A 25,575-nucleotide genomic window follows, 5' to 3' on the forward strand; every position below is an offset into this window, starting at 1 on the left:
AAGCTATATTTAGGCACGGTGAGCCACTCCTATCATTTAGGGAGTGCTGAGAACTGCCCTGAGATTCAGGTTCCCAGATGCCAGCCATGCAAACAGGCCTTTCTAAGGGGAGTAGTCTCAGTTCAGCTATATTGCTTTTTTTATATACTCCCCAGATGGACCCATATGCCCCAGCATCTCAGCATCAATGCCCTCATGTAGACATTTCGTTGTCCTCCCTGATGTCCAGCATCAAGAGAGGACATGAATGCCCCAATTATGTAAGTATTCCTACTCAAAGAGGAAAAGGTATACAGATGCCAAGCTTTGACACAGAGGAGCTGAGTTTCCTTGGGCAAGTCACTTAACACCCTGAGGACCATCTGTAAAGTGGGCTAATAATCCTTACCCTGTAGGGTTGATGTCAGGTTCAGACAAGATGGCATATAGAAGAGCTGGCATGGCAGCCACACATGGAAGGCATGGTGCTGACACATTGTTAGGAAATAAACATGACTAGCATACCCCCCTTTAGATAGGAATGAAGTAAGGTCTCCCCATATCTGAACATCTTCCAGGTTCTCAGTGGTAACTGAAGAAATGCGTGGATGAAATGATCAGACTTGCTCACAGTTGTCCTCAGTCGCGTATTAGCTGCGATTGAGGCTCCTTTACCTTTATACGGTGACAAAACAAGATTGCCAAGAGACCCAACAATTCAGCTGTGATTTAGTTTCAGTGTTATCAGCCTTGGGTCATGGTGACTTTAAAGTGATAAGGGTGAAATTATAGATAACCAACTTCATGATAGTGAATTATTTACATCTTCCGATGTGCACGTTTAATATTTAGACCTATCTTATGGTGTGATCTAGGAATTTTAAGCATTCCAGCACGTCTCTGAGATTGTTCAATTCATATAAGATTTCTGAATGTAGACTTTAAAGATAAGGAAATATTATTATTATTATTTTTTGCCTACAATGTGTATGAGGAAGTTCAGGTGACACATCCTAGTACAGATGGAGAATCTATGGTCTTTTCCAGCACCAATTTCAAACATCAGCTAGTGCAACACTCTCCTTCAGCAGACTGTATGTGGTGGACTGTGGTGGATGCAAGACTCAATCTGGTCCAAAGTCTTTTTTTTTTTTTTTTTTTTTTTTTTGAGATAGAATCTCACTCTGTCACCCAGGCTGGAGTGCAGTGGTGCAATCTCAGCTCACTACAACCTCCGCTTCCCGGGTTCAAGCCATTCTTCCACCTCACCCTCCCAAGTAGCTGGAATTACAGGCGCACACTGCCATACCCAGCTAATTTTTGTATTTTTAGTAGAGACAGGGTTTCACCATCTTGGCCAGGCTGGTCTCCAGCTCCTGACCTCAGGTGATCTGCCCACCTCGGCCTCCCAAAGTACTGTGATAACAGGCATGAACCACTGCACCCGGCCTTGTTTTGTGTGTGAGTGTGTATGTTTGTTTGTTTTGTTTTTTGTTTTTTGTGTTTTGAGACAGAGTCTCGCTCTGTTGCACAGGTTGGAGTGCAGTGGCGCAAAGTCTTTTAAGTACTCCCAAGAGAAGGCTTTTGCTTGGAGTCCATAAGCATAACATTGACATTGATTGCGTGGGGTGAGGTGTTAGGCTATGGTTGGAGACACTGAGATGGGAGCAGACTCTTGCCTTATGCAGCTCGAGTCCAGTAAGAGGGATAGACTCATAAAAAGGCATTAACAGTGTAGATCATATGTGCCATTGTACATGCCACATAGGTCCTTTCAAATCCCCACACAGTGGAAATTAACTTGGCTTGGGTGGAATTCGAGTGCGGATTATCCAGGCGAGGGAGGATGCTTTAGGAAGAGCAAGTGACAGGGGTCCTGGAGGCCCTTTGCAGTCCTGTAAGTGCTGAGAAGCAAGAAGGAGGTACTCAAGGACCTCTTGGTGGAATCAGATGTGTTTCTAGTGAGTGAAGACTTCACCTGCAAGTTTGTCTTCAGCAGTGAAGGGGCAACACAGGGCGGAAGCCATGATTAATCCGCAGCCCTGCACTTTCTCAATGAGGGCTAAAAGTAATAGGAACTCAAGGAACAGAGTGAACAGTTAAGTTCCTTCTTCATGGAAGCTCATTGAATTCCAAGACTTGATAGCTAGAGTTTTTATAGGGATTGCAACAGAGGAAGGAGAAATCAAACCTCAATTCCTCTGGTGCCTGAGGGGATGCAGTTAAAAAAAAAACAAACCCTTTTCTGGCCAGGTTCAGTTGGGCTTAATTGGCTCATGCCTGTAATCCCAGCACTGTGAGAGGCTGTGGTGGGAGGATTGCTTGAGGCCAGAGGCCAGGAGTTCAAGATCAGCCTGGGGAACATAGTGAGACCTTATCTCTACAAAAAATTTAAAGAATAGCTGAGGTTGATGGTGTGTACCTGTGGTCCCAGTTACTCAGGAGGCTTGAGGCGGAAGGATTGTTTGAGCCCAGGAGTTGGAGGATGCATTGAACTAGGATCACACCACTGTACTCCAGCCTAGGGGGCAGAGCAATACCTTGTCTCTAAAACAACAACAACAAAAATCCTTTTTGCCTTTGTCCTGGAGGCTTAGGTGTCTCTCTTCCCACTTTCTCTTAGGTACTCCGAATTCAACACTTTCTCCTAGGCACTCTGAATGCAACATTTTCTCCCTCTGGAGAGGAGACTGATTGATACTCTGACCTCTTCTGGAGGAGGGAGGCTGTAGTGCAAGGCAGGGACAAAATTATGAGTTTTTAAGGGGCTTTGCTGCCAAAGGAGGTGTGATCCTGAGTTTAGACAGAGTGCACTTAACATTATGAGGGAGAAACTCCTGGGGCTAAAAGCAACTTATTGCAAACGAGAGTTCTGGTATCAATGACTCTCCAGTGAATTTCCCTGGGGTAGGACTGGCTTTTGACAATGGATTTATCCATATGTAGTTGTTTCTGCCCCAAAGTAAGTGCAAATAAGGGGAAGATGTTGGCCAAATCTCAAATCTAGCTGGGTGTGCTCTGCAGGCAGATTCTAATTCTACTCCATCTCTAGTCTGATATTGAATGAAAGAGTAGCTAACAACTTTCTGACTGCAATTTTAAGCAAAAACTTAGTAAATGAGCCAAGTAAGAATCGAGTACAGTTCTGTAAGGTGTAAAGCTTGCCAGGAACCATGAGGCCAGTTACTGGATGGACAGACTGGGGGTTTCAACGCTAGTTTCCCTTATCATGAGCTTATCACTAGCCTCCTCATCTAGGAAATATGTGCAAGAATCAGTGCTTTTTGCAGCATTTTTCTTTCTGTCTTCTCAGACCATTTGGAATTTCCATAGAAAATTCTCTTAATTTTTCATATATATATATTTATACACACACACACTCTTATATGAATCACACACATATGTATATTTAAACATGTATACATGTGTATACACACACCACACACACATATGTATACATAAACCTGTGTGTATATATATATACACACACACACAAATATATATACATAAGAATTGTTAACAGTTGTCATTTTTCATGATTATAAAAAGTTGTACAAACAAGAGTAAGAAATATCAGAACAGCAAAGACGTGTATATCCTAGTCTCTCTCTCAAGATGTAATCACAGCCAGTGATTTTTAACTTCTTGTTCTTATGTTCATTCTCTCTATAACTCGAAATGGCATATTAATACCCCTGCTTCTCGATATATCAACTTAAATTTTCTGCATCAACTCCTTATTCTGGAAGATGAAGAAATGACCCCCTTTCCTTCCACTCCTGCTGATCTACACTAGCCACATTTTTTATTTTAACTTATGTTTTTGGCTGTATGTAGTATATTAACAATTTTTATTTTCTTGATTTTTCAACATTAGGAAAAATCAGTTAACTCCTTCCTTTGCAAGATTAGAAATATTGTGTCCAAACAATTCACTACATTCCTTTCCATGCATTATACATTTTTGATTATACATTTTTGTTTATGCATTTTTCTCGAGTGGGCCTGTAAGTCCCTGAGGGAGGCTATTATGGCAGATTCTTCTCTGTATCCTCATTACTGTCAACACCTGACACATGGAGCGCTGCAATGAATATTTGCCTTTGAATGGAATTTTACACCCTGCCTCAGCAGATAGCAGAGGGGATGGAAGCCAGTCTTATTAGTGTGATACCGGAAATAGCCACTAGGAAATGTATGCTCCCTAGGAGAGTAAGGTGGTTTGGTTTTTGGTTTTGGTTTTGCTTGAGACAGGGTCTCACTGTGTTGTCCAGGTTGGAGTGCAGCGGCATGATCATACCTCACTACAGCCTCAAACTCCTGGATTCAAACAATCCTTCTGCCTCAGCCTACAGGCATGCACTACTATGCTCAGCTTATTTTTATTTTGTGTAGAGATGGGGTCTTGCTATGTTGCCCATGGTGGTCTTGAACTTCTGCACTCAAGCATGCTCCCAATTTAGCCTCCAAAAGTGCTCCCAATTTAGCCTCCAAAAGATCACAGGCAATGGGCCACACCGCACCAAACTAACTTTTTTAACAAGTTTACATTTTGCCATGTGCTTCCTGATTAGTTAGGGAAAACGGAATTCTTTTTTAGGTCTTCTTACAGACATAGAGATATGTAAATAATATAAATAGGCAGTCATAAGTAAGCACTCTTGAGATAGGCCTAGATTTGAAGGGATCTCGGATATTTAAAAATCTAAGATTGGCCTGGGTGAATGGCTGGGCTTAGTGTCACATTAACATCCTTTGGGGCTTTGATGTATTGAATGAGAGGGAAACACCTCTCCCTAGGAGAACAGGAGAACATTATGATCTTCCCTTGGATGGAAAAAAAAAAAAAGCGTTTGAGAATTAAGAAAATCTCAGATTAAAGCAAAACAAAACAAACAAAAAACATCCAAAGCCTTTACCCAACTCTTTGGACAAACCAGTTAATTCCCTGACTGGAAAATGTCTGTGGTGGAAGGTGGCAAAGGTTTTTGTGAGGTTGAGTTTGTTCTGTGTAATTTGAGAAAGGAGATACTAAATATATTTGAAAAATGTGCAAGATAACCGGAGCTATTTCTCTATAGCTAGAAAACAAGCCCATTTTCCAGCTGTAGATGAGAAAGGAAGGAAGGGCATGTTTGCTCAGAACACATACTTTTCAGGCACGTACGGCTTCTGAGACTACTGGATTCTCCACAGTGGACATTTGGTGTCTCCACTTCAGCAAACATTTATTGAGCATTACAGAGAGCTGGAAACATTAATGTATTACCACTTAAAAATCCCCATAAAACCCCCTGGGGATTGGGGCCTGGAAGGTGGTACAGGGCTTGTTATTCAATTGTGGTAGTTTAGACTTTGAGAAGCTAAATGTTTTTCCCAAGGTCACACAGCCACTTTCTCATGACAGTGCAGGGACATTTTCTAGATTTATTTTTTTTTAAAGGTTTCATGACTGTGGTGACGTTAAATACATCACATGTTGCTATGGTAGCTGGTCTTTTGATTGAATTCATAGCAATGAAAAGGATAAAAAAATTGCATATCTGACGCAGGCAGACTTCAAGGTCATGTTCCTTGGCACCGCTACATTGGAGATGATGCTGTTCATCTCCTGGGGAGATGACAGTAATTAATTACCAAAAGGTAAGTTTGTGATCACAGATGGTGGCCTCTCGAGCAGTGAAGTTGGGTACAGGCAGTTGTCATTTCAGATTAACCAGGGTCACTAGAAATGTAGCTGGAGTTTCCATAATACTATTTGTGACTCATAGCAACCCCAGGCAATTGTCTAGATGGAACTTTGGATAGGGCTCATACTGCTTTATAAGGAGTCAGCTAATCATATTAAAGTACATCTTTATTTCTCTTCCATTAAAAGTCCAGTGGAAACATCCCTCCCTCTTTTGGGTGGGAGTCATTTGAAGGGAGGTTATCTCCCAGGGGCATTACTTGGCTCTAAATCTCCAGACTTTGTTAGTCTCATCCTGAATGAGCCTGATCTCTATCTCCATGGCTTTTCCCCTGTCTCAGTTTTCTGGCCTGAAGATTGTGAGAATCTCTGCCCATGGAAAGGATCTGCTAGCTATCTGCAAGAAACCTGTCCCCAGGGCCAGCTCACAGTGTAATGTACAGACGATTACTGATAAGGTGAAGGTGACTCAGTCCATGACATCAGGAAACAACCAATTTAAAACCTAACAATTTAAAACCTAAGAAGGGGTAAAAGGATCTGTAACCTGGAAGTTTTAACTTCAGAGAGTCTGTTAAAATGAGAGGAGATCACATCCCGATAATAGTATGACAAGTACAAACAGATGTAATCTATAAAAGAGACATGAAACAGGATTTCCCAGGCCCTGCTTGGTTTTCCTCCTCACTCCACAGCTCCGTGCTCCTTGTAGCAGAGGCCAGCCACTTCTCCAGGCCTTGGGGACTGATTCCAGCTTTTGTCTCTAACCCTATCCTGACAATAGACAAGACACAGTTATGGCTCTCTTGTCCGAGGACCCATCACAAATTAACTTTATTGTCTACACAGTCAAGGAGGGCACCGTGGCATAGTGGTTACTATGATAGATTCCAGATGCAAAGTGTCAGGGTTCAAATCTTGATTTCACCACTTACAAGCCCTGTGACCTTATGCAGCTCATTTAACTTTTTGTTGCCTTGGGTTCCTCGTCTGTAAAATGGGTATAATAGTTATTGTGAGGATTAAATGATCTGAATATATGTAAGTCACATAGTGGAATGTCTAACATTTAATAAATGCTCAATAAAAGTTAGGTGTCATCATCATTATCATCATCAGTATCATCAGTCCAGGCTTCTGCTTTCCTTGCCTATACCATAATGCTGCCTCAATAACACGCTTCCACGTCCGGGCCCAAGAAGCCTTGCATTTCTCTGGCCACATCCCTCTGCCCTCCAGGCTTGCAGTTTGCCTGGCGTCATGTGAGTCCTTGCTGGAGTCACACACAGGGCCATGCCCGTCCACCAGGACACCTCGTTACCTCCTGCTGGGCTCAGCTGACTCCTGGCAACTGCAGGTGGATCTGCTGATCATTGTGGCTCTGATGCCACGTTAAGCTCTTCTGCCTTAGATAGGAACCGGGCTATGCTTAGATGTGAATGACTTAATGGTGACCAAGGGACAGGGTATCCTGAATGATCCACAGTAAGTTGGGTTGGCAGATGTGTATGGATGTGAGAGCACTGGGCATTAGTGGAGTATTAAGCCATACCTTAAACTGCAAGGACATGCAAAGCTAGCTAAGGGCTAGTGTATTTGGAAGGGCTCAATTCTGATACATTGTCACTTTTTTTTTTTTTTTTTTTGAGATAGAGTCTTGCTTTGTTGCCCAGGCTAGAGTGCAGAGGCGCGATCTCAGCTCATTGCAACCTCTTCCTCACAGGTTTAAGTGATTCTCCTGCCTCAGCCTCCCGAGTAGCTGGGATCACAGGTGCATGCCACCACACCCAGCTAATTTTTTGTATTTTTAGTAGAGACAGGGTTACACTATGTTGGCAGGCTGATCTCAAACTCCAGACCTCAAGTGATCCGCCTGCCTCGGCCTCCCAAAGTGCTAGGGGATTACAGCCGTGAGCCACTGCGCCTGCCTGGCCAATTGTCACTTTTATTACATAAATATTACATGTTTATTGCAGAAAAAAATAAATAACACAAATAGACTAACAATTATAGATTAACAACATCTATAACGTCACCTTCCAGAGATAACACTTTTAACCTCTCTCTGTGTATGTACACACACACTCCACACACATAATCTTTTTAACACTTATAACTTAATGGATTGTGGATTCCTTTCTCAGTCATGAAATAGGCATTTATGTTATCAAGTACTGAGCAATTCTAGATAATTCTAAATGTGCATTGGTTTGTAGTCTAGCCTATTAGCCATTTTACTCATTGAGAGAGAGAGGTTAAGCAGACTGTGTAAGTCTTTGTAGTCTACAGCTTCCAGTTCTAGTAACTACCACTAGGTTAATGAAGTGTGGCTTCTAGCTGGAGCCTCGTTGTAGAGCACCTTGGCTTTACTTAGGTGTAGTTATTTGAGGAACAGGACCTTCAGCCGCTTGTGTTGGTCTGTTTCTGTTGTGAAGACCTGCAGCCCAGCAGCTGATCTCTAGTTCTGCTTATGGACAGAGTGGGCCATCCGCGCTCTGGGCTCTGCCTCTGTGTCAGTGTGGAGCCCTTGGCAAGGCTTGCCACATCTCCAGGTCTCAGTTCCCTCCTCTGTAAATGAAAGGGGTTGGATTTGATTTTTTCTTTTGCTCTAGCACTCTAATTCTGTGTTAAGTAATTTGGAGTGGAGTGAGGTGGGGCTTGGGCGTGGCTCTTCATCGCTGCTGCACAGGTTAGGATGCACAGGCTGCACCAGAATCACCCAAGGAGCACTTCAAGCATATATTCCTGGGCTCTTTTCCCCACTCTCCTGCCAGAGTGAGGCTTGAGAATCTGCATTTTTAACAAACTCCTTAAGTTTTCTTTCTCGAAGCCGTACTTGGGGACTGCTACAGGGATGGTGGCCTCTCCAAGTCACCCAGCTGTTCACATCCTACTCGAACTTTGGCTCAGGCCAAAGGGCTGTGAAAAGCATCTTAGTTAACTCAAAACCCTTCATGGAGACAGCTGGTGTTGCTGGAAGCTTACATGGGCGCAGCTTCAGGGTTGCCAGCAGGTTGGCTTCCAGAGCCCTAGGAGACAGGCTTCCGTGGCCTGTCTGCCTCTCACTGATTGTCAGAGCTCGGCCCACCTGCTTGTTCACCCTGCCTGTTTTTTCCTACCAGTTTCCATCATGTTCTGCTTTAGAGGGCTTCTTGCTCCATATGGTTCGGCTCAGACCACAGCAGGGTCATGGCCACGCTGCACGTTTGTACCAGCAGCCTCCCCAGCTGCGACTGCCCTTAATCAAGCAGGAGATGTTTACCCTCACACCTATTTTCAGTCCTTCCTCTGGTCCCTCATCTTCCAGGAGACCTAATATTTCTGATACATACAGTAGATTTCTCTACAAATCCTTGAAGACTTTGAACTATCCTATTAGCAGTTTATTCCAGAGACTTCTTCTACACAGTACTGTTTGATGTTTCAGGGGCCAGGCTTCTCTTCCTTCTGATCATTCACACACACACACACACACACAACACACACACACACACACACTCTTATAGTTCAGGTTCAACAAAGCTAGATCATACTTTATCCATAATATGAATTAGAGATTCTGATCTTATTATTTTCTGTCTCATACTTATTTACTCTATACCACACTTTGCTCATATTTACCATTTATAAATGAGGAAGAAAAAAGCCAGAGGGAGCAGTGTGTTTTCCTTGAGTAGTCTAGTGCATCAGAATCACCTGGATAAACTTGATAAAATACAGATCTCTGGATTTCATCCCAGATTTACTGAATAATAATCCTTCATGGAGGGATCCAGAAGTTTGCATTTCCAAAAGGATCTCTGGGTGATTGTTTTGCACGCAGAAGGTCGGAAATTCCTGCTTTAGGTGGGACAGAATCTAAGCTAGAATTTAGAGAAAATGGGGAGGACCATGAGAGACAGCCTGGTGGGAGCCAGGCTGCTTGCGTTTAAATCCAGGCCCCACACCTCACTGGCTGTGTGACTCCTCCATGCCTCAGTTTGCTCTCATGAAAAATCTGTAAAACTCCAGTGTTTACCTCATTGGTTGTTGTGAAGATTAAATGAGTTCATATGTGGAACATGTTTAAAGTAGTGCCTGGCAAAGGTAAGGGCTCTGAACGTGTCTGCTGTGACTACTATTCCATGCAAGGGGAATGGCATGAACAAAGTCAAACAGAAGCAGATGGTCTCTTTGAGAGAATGGAGTAGACTGACTTGTCAGGAGTAGAAGGTTTAGATCAGTGGTTTTCAAATTACAGTGTGCAAAAAAATAATCTGGGGAGCTTGTTAAAAATTTCTTGCCCCTATAACGATTGAGTTGGCATACATGAAGCCTGGGGATCTGCATTTAAACTTTTTCATGCAGGTTATGAGCAAATGATCAGAAACTCAGTAGTTTAGGTAGAAGAGGGCTGGTATTTAAAGTTGGAAAGGGGCCAGGCGCGATGGCTTATGCCTGTAATCCCAGCACTTTGGGAGGCCGAGGTGGGTGGATCACCTGAGGTCAGGAGTTCAAGACCAGCCTGACCAACATGGTGAAAGTCCATCTCTACAAAAAATACAAATATTAGCCAGGTATGGTGGTGGGTGCCTGTAATCCCAGCTACTTGGGAGGCTGAGGCAGGAGAATCACTTGAACCTGGGAGGTGGAGTTTGCAGTGAGTCGAGATTGGGCCACTGCACTCCAGCCTGGGTGACAAGAGCACCCCCCCAAAATAAATAAGAATAAAAATTAAAAAAAAATAAAGTTGGAAAGGTATCCAGAGTTTGGAGATGTATCCTGGAGCTATGAACAGTATGGACGCTAATTGCATATTTAATATCTCCTTTATTAGGTATGTCCAGAGAGCAGTAGAAGTATCCGGGAGGTACAGTGTGCATCCTACAACAACAAGCCATTCATGGGCCGGTTTTATGAATGGGAACCATTTGCAGAAGGTAAGAATAGACCCAGCCCTGTCCATAGAAGTTACTTAGTCTATTTTCCATTCTTGCTGACTTCTGATTGATGTTGGAGGTATTGGTGTGATCCTGGCTGGGGTGTCAATAGGGGACAAAGTGTGACTCCAGGGCAAAGAGAAGCCTGCACAGGTCTTTACCAAAGGTAGCAAAGCTCAGGTGACACCTGGACCATCTTCAGCATGAGTCAGATGGACGAGGCGTTGATGGAAACGAGCAACATCCAAGGATGGCAGGGTGAGGGGGACAGAACAGGGTCCAAGGAATCAGTTGGAGAAGAGGTTCAAACATAAGGTTGTGAGCCGTGAGTGCAGATGGAGTTTCCCTTTCCTTGGTTACTGCTACGAGGGCTGGTATGGGAGCTTAAGAGAACATGTGGGGTTGTACATTTGTATGTTTCTCATCTCTAGGGGGCCTCACATACTGATTCCAAAGATAACAGTAGGCAGGCATTGCCTGTGAGTCCAAGATCCCCATCATTTCCAAATGACAGAAGATCCAAAGTTGGTAGAGCAAGTTGATCCCACTCTGCATGCTGGAGCCACTTTTCTTTGTTGAAATTCAGATGATAATAGGGCTTGTGGACTGAGAAGTGTTAACATTCTGAGATATTTCTTCCCACTCGTGAAGAAAGTGGGCTCAGAAGAGGTGTTGGGTCAAGCAGAACTTGTGGGGGTTCTATGCTTACAGCCAAGTTGGCTGGAGAGGGACACCAGCTGCCTTCAGGGCCCAGTGGGAGAGCTCTGCACAGCCAGCCCTTCTCAGCCTCAGCCTGAGGCAGTGGCTGGGACAGCTAAGGTTGGCCAAGACCCAGAGTGTGGAGCACTGCACTATGTCCAGGATCTGGAGAAATTGCCTTGGAAGAGAGATTGATAGTGAGTTGTGATGATTTCATTGCAGAATCAATGCCTGGGGAAGCCAAACTCTGCAAGGTGGTTCTATACTTGGGGAGGAGGGAAGTGGATTAGTATCTGACTGCTCTGAAATTGGATGCTAAATTGTGCAGTGTTCTCAGCGACTCCATAGCTTCTGTTAGATTCTCAGAGTGGTCCCATGACCTCGAAATTGTTAAGAACTAACTTGACTAAAAAATTGAGACTATCAAATTCAAGCAGGAAGGATATACAGAGGAAACATAGAACTAGCTGAATGCAAATACATGGGGTGGGGAACAGGGTGAAGCGTGAGCAAAAGAAGGATGCTAAAGTGAAGTTTTGATTTGATTCTGTAAATAGAGCTTGGTTCTGACCGTTTTCATTTTTAAGAGCATTATGTTCAATTTAAGGTGGTATCCTAATTTGAATCCTGAAACAGAAAAAGAGCATTGTTGGAAAACCTGGTGAAATAGGCATAAAGTGTATAGTTTAGTTAATAGCATTGTACCAGAGTTAATGTCTTAGTTTTTATGAATGGTTTGTTTTTTGTTTTTGTTTTGTTTTTGAGATGGAGTCTTGTACTGTTGCCCAGGCTGGAGTGAGGTGACACGATCTCAGTTCACTGCAACCTCCGCCTCCTGGGTTCAAGCGATTCTCCTGCCTTAGCCACCCGAGTAGCTAGGATTACAGGTGTGCACCACTACGCCTGGCTAATTTTTGTATTTTTAGTAGAGATGGGGTCTTGCCATGTTGGCCAGGCTGGCCTCGAACTCCTGACCTCAAGTGATCCACCCACCTCAGCCTCCCAAAGTACTGGGATTACAGACGTGAGCCACCGTACCCAGCCTATAAATGGTTTGGTAACATGTTAACATTAGGCGAAGCTGGGTAAAGGGTATACAGGAACTTTTGTACTATCTTTGTAACTTTCCTATAAATCTAAAATGATTTCAAAATAAAATTTATTAAAAGCATTGTACTCCCAATTAGTTATGTCTTCCATGCATTCTGGTGAAGACAAAGTGTAAAACTCAATATGGGTGACGAAGAATGCACTGGGTTAAATACTGCCCCTGCTCACCACCCAAATTAGTATTCTTCCTGGAACCTTAGAATGTGACCTTATTTGGAAACAGAGTCAGTGCAGATGTAATCAGTTATGTTGAGTTCATATTGGAGTGCGGTGGGCTCTTAATCTAGGAAGACTGGTGTTCTGATAAGAAGAGGAGAAAGTTGGGAGGCCAAGGCGGGTGGATCACCTGAGGTCGGGAGTTCAAGACCAGACTGACCAACATGGAGAATCCCTGTCTCTACTAAAAAATACAAAATTAGCTGGGTGTGGTGGCGCGTGCCTGTAATCCCAGCTACTCAGGAGGCTGAGGCAGGAGAATCACTTGAACCTGGGAAGCGGAGGTTGCGGTGAGCTGAGATCGTGCCATTGCACTGCAGCCTGGGCAACAAGAGTGCAACTCTGTCTCAAAAACAAAACAAAAACAAAAACAGAAAACAAAAAACAAAAAAAAAGAACAGGAGGAGAAAGGACACAGACATACAGGGAGGATGCCAAGTGATGATGAAGACAGGGATTGGAGTGATGCTTCTACAAGGTAACACCAAGGATTGCTGGCAGCCAGCAAGAGCTAGGAAGAGACAAGGAAGCATCCTTGCCTAGAGCCTTCAAAGTGGGCATGGCCCTGCCAACACCGTGATTTTCGACTCTCAGCCTCTAGAACTGTGAGAATAAATTTCTCTTGTTTGCAGTCATCAAGTTTATGGTATTTTGTCATACAGCTCTAGGAAACTAATACAAGGAGGGAGGAACAAGGTTCTGGATTGATTGAGATCTACTCACTAGAGTAGATCCAGAAGTGAATTTGCTCCGACCGATAGTAGCAGATGCCTTAGAGAAGTGAGGCATGTATCCAAAGTGAGCAGCTGCCTCAACTGCCTCACAGATGTAGGTCTGTCCAGCGCAGTGGTTCTCGGCTCTTGTTGCTCATTAGAATCACTGAGGAGCCTCCTAGAAACACTGATGCCTAGACCCCTCCCCAGAGATTGTGATTTAATTGGTCTGGGGTGCAGCCTGGACATCAGGATTTTTTAAAGATCCCAGATGATTCTTATGGGTAGCTAGGGTAGAGAACCTTTAATCCAAGAGGGGATGACTCTAGCCTACATTGAAGGACGGAATCATGGGTATTTGATAAATCATGAAATACATTCTTGTGTTAGAACAACAATGCTTTTCAGTGAACATTTAGATAAGAAGTGACCCTGTCTTTTGTCTGAGCTGCACCCTTGCTTTATGGCTGGCTGTGGATAATAGCTGCTTTATTGTGATTACCTGGGGGGAAAGATGAATTCCACACTACACTGAGTAGTTATTTCCCCAGGAGCAGCTGCCGTGCCAGACCTTTTCTGCATGGTCTGAGGTGGCCATCAGCCAGCTGTTGTTGTCTAAGACCTTGAGGTCTGGTGAGATGCAAGTCTTATATTGATAGCCCTATGCAGACCACAAAGAAAACTTTGCTAATGTTTTCATGTATTACATGTGGATGCCTGCTATTGTCTGGCTTGTGTATGTTATTTTTTTTGGGTTTTTTTATTTTATTTTATTTTTCTGTTATTTTTTCCCCTCTGATTTGTGCTAGACTTTAAGTATGAGACCTAAAAGAACTTGTTTTTTGAACATTTGATTTAACTGATTTTTTGAAAAATTTCAAATATAGGTAAAGTAGGGAGAATAGTATAATAGTGTGATAAGCTCCTACGTACCCACTTAATTCCGTTAGTTATCAGCACATAACCAATCTTTTTCACAAATATTTCCATCCTCTCTCTCTTCCACCCAGATTATGGGAAACTACTTGAATTCACATTACAGAGCATTATTCATTGGTGGATATATTAATTGGAACTCTTGGTTGTAAGTGACAGAAACCCAAACTAAATATATTTTGATCAGAAAGGTATTTTGTTGGTCATGTTACTGGGAAATGCAAGAGGTGTCCTGGGATTCAGATGTGGCTGCATTCCATGGAATCAGTAACATTAGGACCCTGCCTTTCTCATCTTTCTCCATCTCTAGGTTCTGTTTACTTCGTCTTGGGCAGGCAAGCAGGCTTACCGTGGGTTTGAGCTTGCAATCATAGTGGGAGGGACTTTCTCACCTGGTCTTGTGGGCTGAATTGCACCCCCCAAAAAGATTTATTAAAGGTACCCCTAGGCCAGGTGCGGTGGCTCATGCCTGTAATCCCAGCACTTTGGGGGGCCGAGGCGGGTTGATCACCTGAGGTTGGGAGTTCGTGACCAGCCTGAACAACATGGTGAAACCCCATCTCTACTAAAAATACAAAAAATTACCCGGGTGTGGTGGCGCATGCCTGTAATCCCAGCTACTCAGGAGGCTGAGGCAGGGGAATCACTTGAACCCGGGAGCCAGAGGTTGTGGTGAGCCGAGATTGTGCCATTGCGCTCCAGCCTGGGCAACAAGAGCAAACCTCCGTCTCAAAAAAAGAAAGGGTCGCCCTGGTACCTGTGATGTAACCTTCTTTTGGAAAGAGGGTCTTTGCAGATCTAATTAAGATGTAAGTTTAGAAGAGGTCACAGTGGAGTAGAATAGGCCTTAATCCATTGTGACTGGGGACCCACACAGAGAACACCATGGGAAGACGCAGACGGGGAAGACAGCCCATGTGAAGGCGGAGGCAGACACGGGAGTGATGCAGCTATGAGCCAAGGAACACCAAGGATTGCCGGCACCTTCCAGAAACCAGGAAGATGCGTGGAAGGATCCTTCCTCCAGAGACTTTGGAGGGAGAGTGACCCTAACAACATGTTGGTTTTGGATTTCTAGCCTCCAGAACTGTGAGAGAATACATTTCTCTTGTTTGTGTTCAACAGGATGCCAACCAGTTTGTGTGATATGTTACATAAGTCCTAGGAAACTAATATACCTAGTGACTGTTCTAATCCTAGACAAACTGTACCATGGTCTTGTTTAGATCCTGTTCCCATCCCTGGAACCTAGTTTGGGGGATGGGGTACTTGGGTTAGCACAGGTCATGTGACCAACCCTGTGGTGGAGGACCCACATCACATGAAGGGGAGATAGGGAAGTGGGAATTGAGACAGACAGGAAAACATTCTTCTACCAAAGTCAGTGCATACTTCTTTACTGGAAGCCACTGAGACATTGAATCAACTAATTACCATCCTAGTGTGGATTAATCAGCTATTCCTTACAAAGTGTTACCAGAAAATAATGTAGTCTTTTAAAATAGTCACTGACATTGATATTTTTCACATGCCTAGAAGGAGAGAGGAAGCCTATGGTCACTGAAGTTGAGTTTACTTTGGCTTTGTTTAAATAATTCTTTTTGCTGCTAAGATTGTTTTCTTGATTTTATCCTTCTTCCTCTTAAATGGCTCCCAGGCTGACCGGCGGGAGGAAGACACTGCTAATGTTTCTGCAGGGTGTTCATGCTTTACGGCTGGATTTTGCATCGGGCTCTTGATTTTGTTTGGATGTCTACTGCTATTCACATGTGCCTACTTAGGGAAACAGCTGCACTCATTCAGTGCAATGCCACATAGAATAGTAAAAGCAGAGTATACTCTCTGATAAACACATTAATTTTACCAGATGTTCTTCTTAAGCCTTTAATTGCATTTCCTGGATTTGGTGACCTATCCTTAGATAATGCCTCCAGGAATTTTTCTCATAGCCCAGGACCTATTACTGTAAAGATGGCAAAAGTGGAATTAGGGTGCCTGTGCATCCCAGTTCACCCAGGACAGTGATAATTTATGCCTGTTGTCCCAGTCCCCTTTCACTCTCTGTCTTGGACAGCAAATATATATATCCATTCCACCTAGCATGGGCAGTTTCATAGGAAGCCACTTGTTTAGGTGCTGAGCTTGGAGAAAATTCTACCTGTTTTCATGCCAAGGGTAATGGGGCTGGACACCATGAAATTGGAGTTTGCTGGGTTGCTATAGGCTGTAGGGCATCAGGTATCAGTGTTAATCCTTAAAACTGTTTGGGGGCAGCTTTATGTTTGGGTAGCTTGAGTGCACTGTGTGTCCCCGAGAGCTGAACTAAAGAGAGTGGCAATTGAAAAGCCAGAGGGGAGGCTGAGTCAGAAAGTGAAGGTCGCCAACTGGTGACATGAACAGAGTGACTCTATCTGTCAGCAGTGGCTGGCTTATGCTACAGTAGCAAATAACCCCCAAATCCAAATGACTTAACATGACAAAAGCTTGCCTCCTGTTCACCTTCCATGTGTAAGAATGGGTGTATTTTGCTTACCTGGGGACCCAGGCTGGTAGAAGCTGTATCTCAACTCATGCTTTCACTGAGGCAGGGAAAGGGAACAAGTGACCCAGGCTCAAGTTCTTTGTTTGTTTGTTTTCTAACTTTTATTTTAAGTTCAGGGGTACATGTGCAGGATGTGCAGGTTTATTACATAGGCAAATGTGTCCTGGGGGGTTGTCGTACAGATTATTTCATCACCCAGTTATTGAGCCTAGTATCCGTTAGTTACTTTTCCTGATCTTCTCCCTCCTCCCAGTCTCTGTCCTCTGATAGGCTCCAGTGTGTGTTGTTCCCCTCTCTGTGTCCATGTGTTCTCCTCATTTAGCTCCCACTTATTTATTTATTTTTTTATTATACTTTAAGTTATAGGGTACATGTGCATAACGTGCAGGTTTGTTACATATGTATACTTGTGCCATGTTGCTGTGCTGCACCCATCAACTCGTCAGCACCCAACAACTCATCATTTACATCAGGTATAACTCCCAATGCAATCCCTCCCCCTTCCCCCCTCCCCATGATAGGCCCCGGTGTGTGATGTCCCCCTTCCCGAGTCCAAGTGATCTCATTGTTCAGTTCCCACCTATGAGTGAGAACATGCGGTGTTTGGTTTTCTGTTCTTGTGATAGTTTGCTAAGAATGATGGTTTCCAGCTGCATCCATGTCCCTACAAAGGACACAAACTCATCCTTTTTTATGGCTGCGTAGTATTCCATGGTGTATATGTGCCACATTTTCTTAATCCAGTCTGTGACTGATGGACATTTGGGTTGATTCCAAGTCTTTGCTATTGTGAATAGTGCCGCAATGAACCTATGTGTGCATGTGTCTTTATAGCAGCGTGATTTATAATCCTTTGGGTATATCCCCAGTAATGGGATGGCTGGGTCATATGGTACATCTAGTTCTAGATCCTTGAGGAATCGCCATACTGTTTTCCATAATGGTTGAACTAGTTTACAATCCCACCAACAGTGTAAAAGTGTTCCTATTTCTCCACATCCTCTCCAGCACCTGTTGTTTCCTGACTTTTTAATGATCGCCATTCTAACTGGTGTGAGATGGTATCTCATTGTGGTTTTGATTTGCATTTCTCTGATGACCAGTGATGATGAGCATTTTTTCATGTGTCTGTTGGCTGTATGAATGTCTTCTTTTGAGAAATGTCTGTTCATATCCTTTGCCCACTTTTTGATGGGGTTGTTTGTTTTTTTCTTGTAAATTTGTTTGAGTTCTTTGTAGGTTCTGGATATTAGCCCTTTGTCAGATGAGTAGATTGCAAAAATTTTCTCCCATTCTGTAGGTTGCCTGTTCACTCTGATGGTAGTTTCTTTTGCTGTGCAGAAGCTTTTTAGTTTAATGAGATCCCATTTGTCAATTTTGGCTTTTACTGCTGTTGCTTTTGGTGTTTTAGACATGAAGTCTTTGCCCATGCCTATGTCCTGAATGGTACTACCTAGGTTTTCCTCTAGGGTTTTTATGGTATTAGGTCTAACATTTAAGTCTCTAATCCATCTTGAATTAATTTTCGTATAAGGTAGCTCCCACTTATAAGTGAGAATATGCAGTATTTGGTTTTCTGTTCCTGAATTAGTTTGCTAAGGATAATGTCCTCCACCTCCATCCATGTCCTTGCAAAGGACATGATCTCATTCTTTTTTATGGCTGCATAGTATTCCATGGTGTATATATACATTTTCTTTATCAAGTTTATCATTGATGGGCATTTAGGTTGATTCGATGTCTTTGCTCTTGTGAATAACGCATGCATGTGTCTTTATAATAGAATGATTTATATTCCTTTGGGTATATACCCAGAAATGGGATGGCTGGGCCGAATGGTATTTCTGTCTCTAGATCCTTGAGGAATTGCCACACTGTCTTCTGCAATGGGTGAACTCATTTACACTCCCACCAGCAGTGTGTAAGTGTTCCTTTTTCTCCACAACCTTACCAGCATCTTCTTATTTTTGACTTAATAATAGCCAGCCATACAGACTCAGGTTCTTAAAACTTCAATTAGAATTGATCCACATTGTTTCTGCTCACATCTCATTGGCCAAAGCAAGTCATGAATCACACCTAACTTCTAAGGAGGAAGGGAGGTACCCTCCCACTATGTGCTCAAAGGAGGAGAAATGGAATATCTGTGGCTGGCCCTAGTGACTAGCAGGCAGGAAGCTCCAGTGAAATTCCCTGAATACCTTCCTCCTAAGTCCAGGTGACTTTTATTAGGTTGTTTGCAAGAAAAGTAGCTGTTGCTCCTGAGAATATTAAAGGTGCCACCACACAGTCTGATATCCACAGAGCCCTGAGCCACTTCAGTCAAGATCTACCCCTTGATTAAAGCTCTGAGGGGCCAAAGATGGAATGCTGGAGGCCAAGACCCCAGGCATGCTTCTGACTCCTCCACCAGTTCAGCAGTCTGCTCTAACACAGACACCATGGTGGGGCATGACGGGGCAGGGGGCACTGTCAGATAAAAACATAGACAATATTATCACAACTATAATATATGAGGGAGGGAGGCTTATGACTAAATGCCGGTAGGCCTGGAATTAGAGTGTTCACATTTTAATGAAGCCGCTTTATTCATAGGCACTCTCATTCCTACAGCCCACCCCTGTGCATAGGTAATCCATAATCACTGTGAACGTTCAGAGTGGAAGGGACAGACCTTAGGGAAATGAGAGGCAGTTTCTATTTCGCTAAGGGTGGATCTGGGATGCCCCCAACAAGATCCATTCTCAGAGCTCTCTTGTATGTGCCAGGGGATACCTGGCAAGACTAGGCCATGTTTGCTTTGAGGATGAGCATATCACTGGGGACAAAGCCCAGAGGGCAACCTCTTTGTGAAAACAAAATGAAGATTTTGCTCTTGTATATGTTGAGTCTGAATGAATGGTGGGACCCAACAGGAGATTGGAGATGCAAGGTTCTGAAGTTTAGGGAGATATCGTAGGGTTGTAGACCCATACTTGCAGTCATCAGCCTTGGTGAGATTAGTGGATAAGACCTTCAAGAAAAAGTAGAATAACAAAATGGGTTTTACAAGGAGTAGGAAATGAGCTTTGGAGTATGTTACATTAAGGAAGCAGGGGAAAGAGTCTCAGCCATTAAAGGACACTGAGAAGGTGATCCAGGTATAGGAGAGGCACCAAGGCATTATCATCCCATGTATCATTTCTTATGTTAATAAAGCTTATGGTAGTATATAAAATTCTGCTAATACACACAGCACAATGAATGCTATGGACTAAATGTTTACGTCTGTCTAAAATTCATATGTTAAAGCCCTAACCCCCAGCATCTTTGAAGATGGGGCCTCTAAGGAACTAATTAAGATTAAGTGAGGTCTTAAGGGCAGGGCCCTGATCTGATAGGATTAGTGTTCTTATAAGAGGAACAGAGGTGGCTGGCAAGATGGTCAAGTAGGAACAGCTCCAGTCTGCAGCTCCTAGCAAGATCAACGCATTTCCAACTGAGGTACCTGGCTCATCACACAGGGACTGGTTAGACAGTGGGTGCAGCCCACGGAGGCTGAGCCGAAGCAGGGTGGGGTGCTGCATCCCCCAGGAAGCACAAGGGATTGGGGAACTCCCCTCGCCAGTTAAGGGAAGCCGTGAGGGACTGTGCCATGAGGAATGGTGCACTCCGGCCCAGATACTACACTTTTGCCATGGTCTTCACAACCTGCAGACCAGGAGATTCCCTCTGGTGCCTACACCACCAGGACCCAGGGTTTCAAGCACGAAACTGGGCAGTCATTTGGGCAGACACCCAGCTAGCTGCAGGAGTTTTTGTTCATACCCCAGTGGCCCCTGGAATGCCAGTGAGACAAAACTGTTCACTCCCCTGGAAAGGGGTCTGAAGCCAGGGAGCCAAGTGGTCTAGCTCAGCAGATTCCACTGCCATGGAACCCAGCAAGCTAAGGTCCACTGGCTTGAAATTCTCGCTGCCAGCACAGAAGTCTGAAGTTGACCTCAGATGCTTGAGCTTGGTGGGGGGAGAGGCATCTGCCATTACTGAGGCTTGAGTAGGCAGTTTTCCCCTCACAGTGTAAACAAAGCCACTGGGAAGTTCGAGCTGGGCAGAGCCCATGGCAGCTCGGGAAAGTCGCTGTAACCAGACTGACCCTGTAGGTTCCCCGTTACTGGGCAGGGCATCTCTGAAGGAAAGGTAACAGCCCCATTCGAGGGCTTATAGACAAAATCCCCATCTCCCTGGGGCAGAGCGCCTGGCAGAAGGGGCGAATGTGGGCGCAGCTTCAGCAGATTTAAACATTCTTGCCTGCTGACTCTGAAGAGAGCAGTGGATGTCCCAGCACAGCGCTTGAATCTGGTAAGGGACAGACTGCCTCCTCAAGTGGGTCCCTGACCCCTGTGCCTCCTGACTGGAAGACACCTCCCAGTGGGGGTTGACAGATACCTCATACGGGAGAGCACCAGCTGTCATCTGGTGGAGTTCCCTTTGGGATAAAGCTTCCAGAGGAAGGAACAGGCAGCAATCTTTGCTGTTCTTCAGCCTTTGCTGGTGATACCTAGGTACATAGGATCTGGAGCGGACCTCCAACGAACTCCAGCAGACCTGCAGAAGAGGGGCCTGTTAGAAGGAAAACTAACAAACAAAAAGGAGTAGCATCACCATCAACAAAAAGGACATCCACGCAAAAACCACATCTAAAGGTCACCAACATCAAAGAACAAAGGTAGATAAATCCACAAAGATGAGGAAAAACCAGTGCAAAAAGGCTGAAAATTTCAAAAACCAGAATGCCTCTTCATCTCCAAAGGATCACAGCTCCTTGCCAGCAAGGGAACAAAACTGAACGGAGAATGAGTTTGACGAATTGACAAAAGTAAGCTTCAGAAGGTGGGTAATAACAAACCCCTCCAAGCTAAAGGAGCATGTTCTAATCCAATGGAAGGAAGCTAAGAACCTTGAAAAAAGGTTAGAGGAATTGCTAACTAGAATAATCAGTTTAGAGAAGAATATAAATGACCTGATTGAGCCGAAAAACACAGCACGTGAACTTCATGAAGCGTATACAAATATCAATAGCCGAATCAATCAAGCAGAAGAAAGGATGTCAGAGATCGAAGATCAACTTAATGAAATACAGCGTGAAGACAATATTAGAGAAAAGAGAATGAAAAGGAATGAACAAAGGCTCCAAGAAATATAGGACTATATGAAAAGACCAAGCATACATTTGATTGGTGTACCTGAAAGTGACGGGAAGAATGGAATCAAGTTGGAAAACACTCTTCAGGATACTATCCAGGAGAACTTCCCCAACCTAGCAAGACAGGCCAACATTCAAATTCAGGAAATACAGAGAACACTACAAGATACTGCTAAAGAAGAGCAACCCCAAGACATTTAATCACCAGATTCACAAAGGTTGAAATGAAGGAAAAAATGTTAAGGGCAGCTAGAGAAAGGTTGGATTACCCACAAAGGGAAGCCCATCAGACTAACAGTGGATCTTTCTGCAGAAACCCTACAAGTCAGGAGAGAGTGGGGGCCAATATTCAACATTCTTAAAGAAAAGAATTTTCAACCCAGAATTTCATATCCAGCCAAACTAAGCTTCATAAGTGAAGGAGAAATGAAATCCTTTACAGACAAGCAAATGCTGAGTGATTTTGTCATCACCAGGCTTGCCTTACAGGAGCTCCTGAAGGAAGCACTAAATATGGAAAGGAAAAACCAGTAACAGCCACTGCAAAAACATACCAAATTGTAAAGACCATTGACACTATGAAGAAACTGCATCAACTAACGGGCAAAATAACCAGCTAGCATCATGATGACAGGATGAAATTCACACACAACAATATTAACCTTAAATGTAAATGGACTAAATGCCCCAATTAAAAGACACAGATTGGCAAATTGGATAAAGAGTCAACACCCATCAGTGTGCTGTATTCAAGAGACCCATCTTGTGCAAAGACACATAGGCTCAAAATAAAGGGATGGAGGAATATTTACCAAGCAAATGGAAAGCAAACAACAACAACAACAACAAAAAAACAGGGATTACAATCCTAGTCTCTGATAAAACAGACTTTAAACCAGCAAAAATCAAAAAAAGACAAAGGCGTTACATAATGGTAAAGGGATCAATGCAACAAGAAGAGCTAACTAACCTAAATATATATGCACCCAATACAGGAGCACCCAGATTCATAAAACAGCTTCTTAGAGACATAGACTTAGACTCCCACACAATAATAGTGGGAGACTTTAACAACCCACTGTCAATATTAGATCAACAAGAGAGAAAATTAACAAGGATATTCAGGACTTGAATTCAGCTCTGGAACAAGTGGACCTAATAGACATCTACAGAACTCTCCACCCCAAATCAACAGAATATACATTCTTCTCAGCACCACATCGGACCTATTTTAAAATTGACCACATAATTGGAAGTAAGGCACGCCTCAGCAAATGCAAAAGAATGGAAACCATAACAAACCATCTCTCACACCACAGTGCAATCAAAATAGAACTCAGGATTAAGAAACTCACTCTAAACTGCACAACTACGTGGTAACTGAACAACCTTCTCCTGAATGACTACTGGGTAAATAACGAAATTAAGGCAGAAATAAAGTTGTTTGAAACCAATGAGAACAAAGACACAACGTACCAGAATCTCTGGGACACAGCTAAAGCAGTGTTTACGGGGAAATTTGTAGCACTAAATGCCCACAAGAGAAAGCAGGAAAGATCTAAAATCGACACCCTGACATCACAATTAAAAGAACTAGAGGAGCAATAGCAAACAAATTCAAAAGCTAGTGGAAGAGAAGAAATAACTAAGATCAGAGCAGAACTGAAGGAGATAGAGACATGAAAAACCCTTCAAAAAATCATTGAATCCAGGAACTGGTTTTTTGAAAAGATTAATGAAATAGATAGGCAGCTAGCCAGACTAATAAAAAAAGAGAAGAATCAAACAGACACAATAAAAAAATACAAGGGGCAGATCACCACTGATCCCACAGAAATACAAACTACCATCAGAGAATACTATAAATACCTCTATGCAAATAAACTAGAAAATCTAGAAGAAATGGATAAATTCCTGGACACATACACCCTCCCAAGACTGAACCAGGAAGGAGTCGAATCCCTGAGTATACCGATAACAAGATCTGAAATTGAGGCAGTAATTAATAGCCTACCAACCAAAAACAGTCCAGGACCAGATGAATTCACAGCTGAATTCTACCAGAGGTACAAACAGGAGCTGGGACCATTCCTTCTGAAACTATTCCAAACAATAGAAAAAGAGGAACTTCTCCCTAACTTATTTTATGAGGCCAGCATCATTCTGATATCAAAACCTGGCAGATACACAACAAAAAAAGAAAATTTCAGGCCAATAACCCTGATGAACATCGATGCGAAAATTCTCAACAAAATACTGGCAAACTGAATCCAGCAGCACATCAAAAAGCTTATCCATCACAATCAAGTTAACTTCATTCCTGGGATGCAAGGCTGGTTCAACATATACAAATCAATAAACATAATCCATCACATAAACAAAACCAATGACAAAAACCACATGATTATCTCAACAGATGCAGAAAAGGCTTTTAATAAAAGTAAACACCCTTCATGCTAAAAACTCTCAATAAACTAGGTATTGATGGAACATATCTCAAAATAATAAGAGCTATTTATGACAAATCCACAGCCAATATCATATTGAATGGGCAAAAGCTGGAAGCATTCCCTTTGAAAACCAGCACAAGACAAGAATGCCCTCTCTCACCACTCGTATTCAACATAGTATTGGAAGTTCTGGCCAGGGCAATTAGGCAAGAGAAAGAAATAAATGGTATTCAGATAGGAAGAGAGGATGTCAGATTGTCTGTTTGCAGATGACGTGATTGTATATTTAGAAAACTCCATCGTCTCAGCCCAAAATCTTAAGCTGATAAGCAACTTCAGCAAAGTCTCAGGATACAAAATCAAAATCAATGTGCAAAAATCACAAGCATTCTTATACACCAGTAACAGACAAACAGAGAGCCAAATCATGAGTGAACTCCCATTCACAATTGCTACAAAGAGAATAAAATACCTAGTAATACAATTTTCAAGGGATGTGAAGGACCTCTTCAAGGAGAACTACAAACCACTGCTCAAGGAAATAAGAGAGAACACAAACAAATGGAAAAACATTCCATGCTTATGGATAGGAAAAATCAATATTATAAAAATGACCATACTGCCCAAAGAGATTTATAGATTCAATGCTATCCCCAGCAAACTACCGCTGACTTTCTTCACAGATTTGGAAAAAAAACACTTTGAATTTCCTATAAAACCCAAAAAGAGCCCGTATAGCCAAGACAATCTTAAGCAAAAAGAACAAAGCTGGAGGCATCGCACTACCTGACTTCAAACTACACTACAAGGCTACAGTAACCAAAACAGCATGGTATTGGTACCAAAACAGATATGTAGATGAACGGAACAGAACAGAGGCCTCAGAAATAATGCTACACATCCACAACCACCTGATCTTTGACAAATCTGACAAAAACAAGCAATGGGGAAAGGATTCCCTATTTAATGAATGCTGTTGAGAAAACTGGCTAGCCACATGCAGAAAACAGAAACTGGACCCCTTCCTTACATCTTATACAAAAATTAACTCAAGATGGATTAAAGATTTAAATATAAGACCTAAAACCATAAAAACCCTACAAAAAAACCTAGGCAGTACCATTCAGGACATAGGCATGG

The 25,575-nt window shown here is 43.1% G+C and overlaps 1 protein-coding gene across 1 annotated transcript in view; it reads left to right on the plus strand.

Annotated features, from left to right (window-relative positions):
• THSD4 (thrombospondin type 1 domain containing 4) overlaps positions 1-25,575 on the plus strand; it is a 642,120-nt gene that overhangs the window by 124,167 nt on the left and 492,378 nt on the right. Inside the window, exon 6 of the mRNA XM_025389817.1 lies at positions 10,485-10,587. Coding sequence (XP_025245602.1) covers positions 10,485-10,587 — 103 coding nt within the window. The remainder of the gene's footprint in view (positions 1-10,484; positions 10,588-25,575) is intronic.

Source organism: Theropithecus gelada, chromosome 7a (genome assembly GCF_003255815.1).
Source record: "Theropithecus gelada isolate Dixy chromosome 7a, Tgel_1.0, whole genome shotgun sequence".
Classification (NCBI taxonomy): domain Eukaryota; kingdom Metazoa; phylum Chordata; class Mammalia; order Primates; family Cercopithecidae; genus Theropithecus; species Theropithecus gelada.